Source organism: Peromyscus maniculatus, chromosome 22 (genome assembly GCF_049852395.1).
Source record: "Peromyscus maniculatus bairdii isolate BWxNUB_F1_BW_parent chromosome 22, HU_Pman_BW_mat_3.1, whole genome shotgun sequence".
NCBI classification, from domain to species: domain Eukaryota; kingdom Metazoa; phylum Chordata; class Mammalia; order Rodentia; family Cricetidae; genus Peromyscus; species Peromyscus maniculatus.
Window position 1 is genome coordinate 46663120 of NC_134873.1, and position 9249 is coordinate 46672368.

Below are 9249 nucleotides of genomic sequence, written 5' to 3' on the forward strand. Positions count from 1 at the left end.
GGTTCCTAAATGGGAAACTAGCCAGCAAAAGAAATCCTTTTCTTCCATGAGAAAAGGCAGAATTGTATACAGTGAGGTTCTTTTGAGTTGTTCAGCTCTGATCTCACCAAACCATTAATATATTCTTGCTAAGCCATTAACATATTCTCATTAGCATATTTTCTAATGGCCAAAACAATAGAATACCTTTGAATCTAAGCCTATTCTAGGACAGTTCTCACCTGGAACATATGTCTTAGATTATAAAATAACTTTCTTAGTTTTATAAAAACAACTAAAAAGCTGAGGATTGAATCTGGATCAGTTAATAACTGACTGGTACCAATTTCTCCATAACAATTTGGTCATATAATAATAAAGTATCAAATGTTAATTAGTTAATTAATTAATTGCTATGTATGAGCTAATACATGAGACATATTATGAATGAGTTGTGAGTCTGACTTTTGGAGAACTTATAACAAAATGGGAAAAATAAATGTAATTCTCAAAAGGAATGCTGAGATCAGGAGAACTAGTCTTCCCTTGGGAAGAGCACCCAAATTGATATCCAGTGCGAAATGGTCTGCCCTGAAAATGTACATGCACGTAACAGACTGAGCAGGGCATAAATATGTACATAAGTGTGTGTGTGTGTGTGTGTGTGTGTGTGTGTGTGTGTGTGTGCAACAACAATTAATAAAAATAAAAAGAGCCACAGATTTGAAAAGGAACAAGGAGAGATACACAAGAGGATTTGGAGGGAGAAAAGGGAGGGAAGGAATTATGTAATTATATTATAATCTCAAAATTCAAAGAAAAATTATTTTAAAATGTATGTAAAGAACTCATTCTTCAAATGCTATGCAAAAAGTACAGAATCCATCATGAAGTTTAAACAGAAACAATTTTGCGATAATCCTTGCAATGATTAATGAGATATCACGTCAGGTACTCTGACCAATGAGAAGTGTTCCAGTTAAAATGGAGAAAGAAGGGCCTCAGTGTCTAACATCTTGGCTCAGCACTCTGTGAAATGATGGGAAATGGTTTTAGAGAAGAATATTGGCTTGGAATGATAAGGTCTGATGACATTTGAATGGTGTTAGAGAGTTTTGAAAGTTTCTACAAAACTCAGAATTAGCGGCAGAATTAGAGATTCCTTCAGAAGTCTTCTTTGGAAGAAAAGACATGAACTGGGACAGAAAGACTTCCTTGATGAGCAAGGATGAGCGGGACAGTGGGCTAGTTTCTGATGTGGGAAGCATTTGTTTATTGTCTTATTGTACTGCTGGTATTGATTGGGAATACATCATATGTACTATACACAATCATATACAAAATGATTACACAATCATAAGCAAAAGTAAAACTAATAACCTTGAAATAATTTACTGATGAGGCATAGCTCTACTGATGCTCACCCACAGTTCAGAAATCTATGATTACACAATAGTTTATCTCAATCACTTCATATTTTACAGAAATCAAAGACTGTTTCCAGCAGTGTCTTTAGAGCTCTCTCTTTTTTTCTTCTTTTCTTTTTTTCTTTTTGTTTTGCTCTGGCAATCAAAGCAGCAAGGGGTTCAGTTTTCTGAGAATTATTGAATGGAAATGTTTACTTCTGAAAATGCTGACTGCTTTCAAAACTATAGGTGTATTGTGTCCCTGCTAACTCACTAAGTGCCTTCCTCCCACGGCTACACACCTGAACATCAGAAAACCTTTCACAAAGGAGGTGTCCTTCACAATCAGAACCAATCTGGAATTCTTCCATAAAATTTAAAAAATTATTCCCTGGATTTTCCTAGGGTACCAAAAGTCACTCTATTGAAAATAAAATTAGCTACACTGTTGTATATATCCAAATCAGTGAGCTCTTAGTTAACTTTTGGTGCCTTGCTTGAAAGTACTTTACAGATCCAAATTTACCAGAATGTGTATAAAAGGATTGTTTTTAGGTGTTATTGCCTGTTTATAGTCCCGTCTTATGCACCTTTGTCTGGTCTTAAATTATAGCCCCATAATTGTGCCAAAAACGCTTTATGTTGAATTCTGCTGAAATCACTTATGTCAGGTTGCCCCCTCGTCACCTTACACACAGGGAGAGAGATTCACATTCCAATGTTTTCAGTTGGTAAGTAAAGGGAATTTACTTTCTTGCTGATCAATTGAAAATGTAAAATTTCTCTCTCCTGGTTTCTTTTGCTTCTCTTCTCATCCTTTCTCTCTCTCTCTCTCTCTCTCTCTCTCTCTCTCTCTCTCTCTCTCTCTCTCTCTCTCTCTCCCTTCCTCCCTCCCTCCATTTTCCCTCCCTCTGTTCTCTCTCTCCCTCTCTCCCTTCTTCCCTCCCTCCCTGTTTTCTCTCTCTCTCTCCCTTCCTCCCTCACTCCCTCCCTTTTCCCCTCCCTCCCTCTGTTCTCTCTCTCTCTTAGAAGCAATTATCACTGGTACTGTTTAACCTTCTAGTCCATTTTTATACTTGTATACATATAAATATATCCAGAAACAGTAAATTCCATTGCTCCTCTCTTGCTTTTCAATATTAAATAAATTTCACTGTTCTCCCTAATGGCTTGTCTTGGGATCCATCCATTTGTGTAGAAGGCTAGACTTGTTTTCCTTTGTCCCTGGGTCTGATTTCTCTGTCTCTATATTTTCACCATGATGTTTATTCTTTGTGGATTTTTCCTTTTGTTTTCTCCACATGTACATTATTTTGAAAATTTTGCTTTCACACACAGTACTGTATAAAAAGCAACTTAGAGCTGGCCTACTTGCTCAGCTTCTTTGGAGATTTAGAAACATAAACAAACAAAACAAAACAAAACAAAACACCAACTCTGATGGCATGCTCCCTTCAGTGGCTACATCACACACAATTTCAGTCTTTCTCTTTGTTTGCTGTACAAGCAGTTGGCATTTGTAGCTAACTCTTGTTCCATGTGTATCCCCAAGTTTACTTATAAGGAAACCCAAGTGAAGCTTTCCCTCTGTGACTTGCTGAGGGCCACCTTAGCCACAGATGACAGCATTCTGCCACTATTCTTGTCTTGGTAGGATCTTTGTTCTAGGGTTATGCAAACTAACTGAATGCCCATACCAGTCTCAGGTCTAGCCCTGCTTGTAAACTAACTACCAAGATGCCTGGGTAACTCTTCTGCTCTTGAATCATTTTCATAGGGTGAAAACCAATGCCAAAGGCATGTTCTATATCCTGATGCCTCCATTGTTCTTGTTCTCCTCCATGCTGTTTTGATTTGGCTCTGAAATATCTCTCAGAGACTCATGCATTAAATTCACAGTGTTCAGAGAAGGGGCTCTCTGTAAAGGTGATGGGATCATGAGGGTTTGACCTCATCAGTGGAACAATCCATTGGTAGATGTGTGATTTGATGGCATTATTGAAAGATGAGGGAAATCTTAGGAGGTGAAGTCTGATTATAGAAAGTACGTTCCTGCAGATATACTCTGGACACATATTATCTTGTACCAGGCCCCGTCCATCCTAAATTTCTCCTTCTATCATCTGTCTTCCACAAGGCAAGTCTCCTTACTAAACCAGATGCTTCCCACCATAAAGTTTTGCCTCAACATACACGAGCCTGGAGCAACAGGGTTAGGTGACCATGCACTCAACTCATAAGCCAAGACAAACTTTTCCTTTTAAATTGTTTTCTCGGGACTTTAATCATGATAATGGGATTAACACATATCCACTGGCTACCTAAGCTCAAGATTTGAGCTTGACCTTGTCTGACCTAGGTCTCTCTCTCTCTCTCTCTCTCTCTCTCTCTCTCTCTCTCTCTCTCTCTCTCCTGCTCTCTCCCTCTGTCCTCTCACATGTTCTCTCTCTCTCTCTCTCTCTCTCTCTCTCTCTCTCTCTCTCTCTCTCTTATAAGCATCACCTGTCTCAGGTTGTTCCTTTCATTTCAATTAGCACATCACATGGGAGAGAAAGAGACAGTAAAGCTGAGCCTCAGACTCAACCACAGTCTTTTCCGGCTTCCAGCTTGCTCTTTTCACTTCTTTTTTGCTGTCAGTTTCCCCATTTGCCCATCTGATTTGCATACTCTTACCAGGGAAAGAGAATGATCCAGAAATTGGAATGTTCCATTCCCCCATCACTCACAGAAGGTGGTATTCTATATGTCCATGCGTTCCTCCAGGATCCAGGCTAGGTCCCTGAGAAACACACACACACACACACACACACACACACACACACACACACACACACACAGAAAGACACAGATTCCACCATAGAAATAGCATAAGAAGATAAAAACGGTGGCTCTTCCATGAAAACAACAGGGAAGGACATTATAACTTATGCAAATTATGGCCAATTAATTACAAAACCTATTAAGATCATGACTCAAATGCCTAAATGTCCTCCCCCAAGGAAGAAGTAGTGCATAAGCAGGACCAAAACAAAAATCACAAGGGAGGGGACTGTATATACAGAGACCTGAGCAGGAGACGAGGCATATTCAAGGACCATCCCAACACTGCTGAAGCACTGGCCACCTGGAAAGGAGTGGGATTGTATTACATCAATGGGTCCAATTCCAGTCCCTAATAGAAAAAAAGAATACAGCCACAACTAACGGAAGTGTCTCAGAGCCACCTTCTCTGAAAGGGTATAGGTTTGTAAGAGTCATACCAGAGAGTTCAGCACCAGAGGCAGAGTGGCAATAACGCCACAAGTCCTGGGAGAGCATCCTAATAAAGAAATGTGGCCTTGGATTTGCTCTGTGTAATCAAAGATCAGACCATGAGCAATTAATTCTATTCCTTGAGCCATTTCTACTAGACAGAAAGAAAGGTGAGGTCACACAGAAAAAAAAAAAAAAAAGAGAACATTACCTTTCCCAGGAATCAGAAAGTGGCATCCAAGAAAACATTCTTAACATCTCTCACTACACCTCTCAAAATGTTGCGATTTCCTCATCATATCTTCAGTACGTCTAGTACCTATGATAGCACATCACTTTACTCACTAAAGGTAACTGGCAAAAATTATTTCTCCCACTATTTATCAGAGAGAAACAAATATATGTCTACACAAAAATCTCCATGCAAACGTGCATGCAACATGATTGATAACTGTTAAAACCTGCATTTTACAAAACTTCCCATTGTTTAATAAAAAGCTAATACTATTATGTTCATAAAATGATATACTACTTGGCAATCAATGGGAACAAAATATTGAGATGGGTAACAAAATCGGATAGGTCACAGGAGTGTTGTGCTATGTGAAGAGGGAAATCTGGACTTAAATCATAATGTGTATGTCTGTCTGTATGTGTGTCTGTATGTATGTATGACTGCCTGTATGTGTGTCTGTGTGACTGTATGTGCATATGACTCTCTGTATGTTTGTGTGTGTCTGTGTGTGTGTATTTATGTGTGTATGATGTAGATGTCATACATATGACCTCTGAAAAGCAAATTACACCTCTGCATATGAGTCTATTTGGGACTAACACTGAAGTAGATCTGCTGCTCCTGATGATGGAGAGGGTAGATAGAGAATTTGTCAGATTGGCCATGCCAAAGCAGGTAGTCATTCCATGACAAACCAGGGAGATGCTGCACAGCTGATGCTTAGGAGAAATCAAAGGGATCCAAGGCACCTGCCTTAGGAGAGAGAACCAAGCAAGTTGTATCTTTGACTATGAAGAAACTCAGTATCCAACCTGACTGTAAATGAAGGCTGCTCACAGAAGTCAGAGCTGCAAGGACAACTTGCAATAAACTGAAGGAAGGGCAGAAGATGCAGAGCTGGGGACACCCTACAGTAAGAATTTTCACATGCTGTTGACCTTTCACGCTGTACTCAAGTGACAGCCAAAGTATGTTCTGTGGTGTCTCTGGCACAAATCAGGAAGAACATGAAATCCCCCAGGCTGTGGATGAAGCTAGACTATAGAAGTGTGACATCCTGTGTGGCTCTATAATCCCTGTCTCCTGACATTCGTTACCAGGTAATGTAGCACACCCTTTGAGTGGAAGCATAAAAATATAGCATGAATGATGAAATGTCACGTGATAAAAGGCTCTTGCTGACCAGTGTTTTTCTTCCTTGCTGGTTTCCTAAGTATTGCTTCCTAAAAAGGCAATGTAGTCCAGGACCCGAGCGAGCTATGAAATAATGACCCTTGTCATATTTGAGCCTCCACAGGAGAACACAGCTCTGGACAACACCTTCATGGAAACCTCACAGGGGTCCCAACTGAATCTTGGAGAGACTTTTGACCCCAAAAATCTGTGCAATAACGAACATGTGTTTTTGCAGTTACTAAATACATCTTAATTTTGCACACAGCATAGAAAATTAATGCAGATGCACAAATTCCAGCATGTTTGAATACTGTGTGTAGAAAGAGAACCATATACACCAGGCCTAGTCCTTCAGCCCCATGACAGTATATCACTGTACGGTCTTATTTTGTAGGGAAGAGATAAGAACGCTGGTGGTTGAATAACTAGTTTAAAAACAGATTAGCCAACACCGATCAAAACATAAGGAATTCTAACATCTAATCTATCCAGAAGACTACATCAATTAAATTAAGGAAGGCTTGACACTCCGCCGCCGATTTGCGCTGCGTGTCTTTTCGCTGCTCCGTCGCCCAGTCCTTCGCCAATCGCAATGGAAGAAGAAATCGCCGCACTCGTCATTGACAATGGCTCCGGCATGTGCAAAGCTGGCTTTGCTGGCGACGACGCCCCCAGGGCCGTGTTCCCTTCGATTGTCGGGCGCCCCCGACACCAGGGCGTCATGGTGGGCATGGGCCAGAAGGACTCGTATGTGGGTGACGAGGCCCAGAGCAAGAGAGGTATCCTGACCCTGAAGTATCCTATCGAGCACGGCATTGTCACCAACTGGGATGACATGGAGAAGATCTGGCATCACACTTTCTACAATGAACTGCGTGTGGCCCCCGAGGAGCACCCGGTGCTTCTGACCGAGGCCCCCCTGAACCCCAAAGCGAACAGAGAGAAGATGACGCAGATCATGTTTGAGACCTTCAACACCCCAGCCATGTACGTGGCCATTCAAGGCGGTGCTGTCCCTGTATGCGTCTGGGCGCACCACTGGCATCGTCATGGACTCTGGTGACGGGGTCACACACACTGTGCCCATCTACGAGGGCTACGCCCTGCCCCACGCCATCTTGCGTCTGGACCTGGCTGGCCGGGACCTGACAGACTACCTCATGAAGATCCTGACTGAGAGGGGCTACAGCTTCACCACCACGGCCGAGCGAGAAATTGTGCGTGACATTAAGGAGAAGCTGTGCTACGTTGCCCTGGATTTTGAACAAGAAATGGCTACTGCTGCATCGTCCTCTTCCTTGGAGAAGAGCTATGAGCTGCCTGATGGGCAGGTGATCACCATCGGCAATGAGCGCTTCCGGTGTCCAGAGGCGCTCTTCCAGCCTTCCTTCCTGGGCATGGAGTCCTGTGGCATCCACGAGACCACCTTCAACTCTATCATGAAGTGTGATGTAGACATCCGCAAGGACCTGTATGCCAACACAGTGCTGTCTGGTGGAACCACCATGTATCCAGGCATTGCTGACAGGATGCAGAAGGAGATCACGGCCCTAGCACCCAGCACAATGAAGATTAAGATCATTGCTCCCCCTGAGCGCAAGTACTCAGTCTGGATTGGCGGCTCCATTCTGGCCTCACTGTCCACCTTCCAGCAGATGTGGATCAGCAAGCAGGAGTATGACGAGTCGGGCCCCTCCATCGTCCACCGCAAATGCTTCTAGATGGACTGAGCAGGTGCCAGGCATCTGCTGCATGAGCTAATTCTGAAGTATCAATTTGCCCTGGCAAATGTACACACCTCATGCTAGCTTCATGAAACTGGAATAAGCCTTTGAAAAGAAATTTGTCCTTGAAGCTTGTATCCAATATCAGCACTGGATCGTAGAACTTGTTGCTGATTTTTGACCTTGTATTCAAGTTAACTGTTCCCTTGGTATATGTTTAATACCCTGTGCATATCTTGATTTAGTCCTTAGTCATGTGGCTCGGTCACTTGGTGGCTGGGGAGAGCACAGCTGTGGAGGAGAACCCCAGCCTGGTGGATCTGTGAATCACCATGCAGTGATCTGTGCAGGGTATTAAAACCAACAGCTGACTTCCAGGATTTCTCGAGGCTGGCAAGGGTTCCTGAACCAGTTACCACTTCCGTCTTGCCGGTCTAACGGTGGGAAAGTCCGAGCCTTAGGACCGGTTTCCGTTCTGGTGTTTCCCTCCTGACAGCCGTGGTTGTTACTTGCCTTGAGTTGGGAAAGTTTGCATTGACACCTGTAAATGTATTCATCCTTTTAATTTATGTAAGGTTTTTTGTACTCAATTCTTTTAAGAAATGACAAATTTTGGTTTTCTACTGTTCAGTGAGAACATTAGGCCCCAGCAACACGTCATTGTGTAAAGGAAATGAAAGTGCTGCAGTTAAAAAAAAAAAAAAATTAAGGAAGGCTTAAAGGACCTAAGGACCAAGCATGAGTTCATTTTACAAGCAAGAAAGACCCTAACTACTAGTTCTTCCCTGTTCTGATTCTTCTACAGCCCAGATGAGCTGGGCTCCTGTAGCAGAGTCCTAAAGACTAGAGACAGCTTAACTAGAACTTTTCACTGTGGGCTACATGGGTCCTCAGTAACCAGCTTTACAGCATTATCTTCTTCAATGTCTACATTCCCACTATGTATTCCAGTGCTGCTGGTATTCATTATTGCTTCCTCTTGCCATGGGGCGAGCATTTCACAGGTTGGTCTCTAGCTTTCACACAGTTAAAAGTTCTTCAGCTCTCAGCTCGGGTGACCTTGATCTAAGCAAATCTATTGTTCCCTCTAAAACGAGACCTAACGCCCAATGGAAGCCCTTTGGAGTGCAGCAGATCTCACTGGCTCAACACTCAGCATGAATTCACAGTTCTTCAGCTGCCTATGTGACTTTGTTGAATGTGAGCTCCTTCTAGTAGTGTCTTTCTGACCTGAGTAGGCCTGGACTATCCTGTAATGACTTGCTCTGGACTTACTAGTACTGAGACAAGGGCTTGGTACTTGATATAGCTCAACACACACACACACACACACACACACACACACACACACACACACACACAATCAATCAATCAATCAATCAATCAGTCAGTCAAGGCCCAAAATAATAGCATTTGTTTAAAGTAATCAAAGAAAAAAGATGAGAACTCTGACAGAAGATTCAGAAGATAGGTGTGA

The 9249-nt window shown here is 42.5% G+C and overlaps 1 protein-coding gene across 1 annotated transcript; it reads left to right on the forward strand.

Annotated features, from left to right (window-relative positions):
• The first annotated feature begins 6579 nt into the window (after window positions 1-6579).
• Window positions 6580-8386, forward strand: LOC102919194 (actin, cytoplasmic 2). The gene is given in 2 exon segments (XM_042266888.2): window positions 6580-7051; window positions 7053-8386. Coding segments are annotated over 2 exon segments (1128 nt in total). The 5' UTR covers window positions 6580-6640; the 3' UTR covers window positions 7770-8386.
• Window positions 8387-9249: the final 863 nt, after the last annotated feature.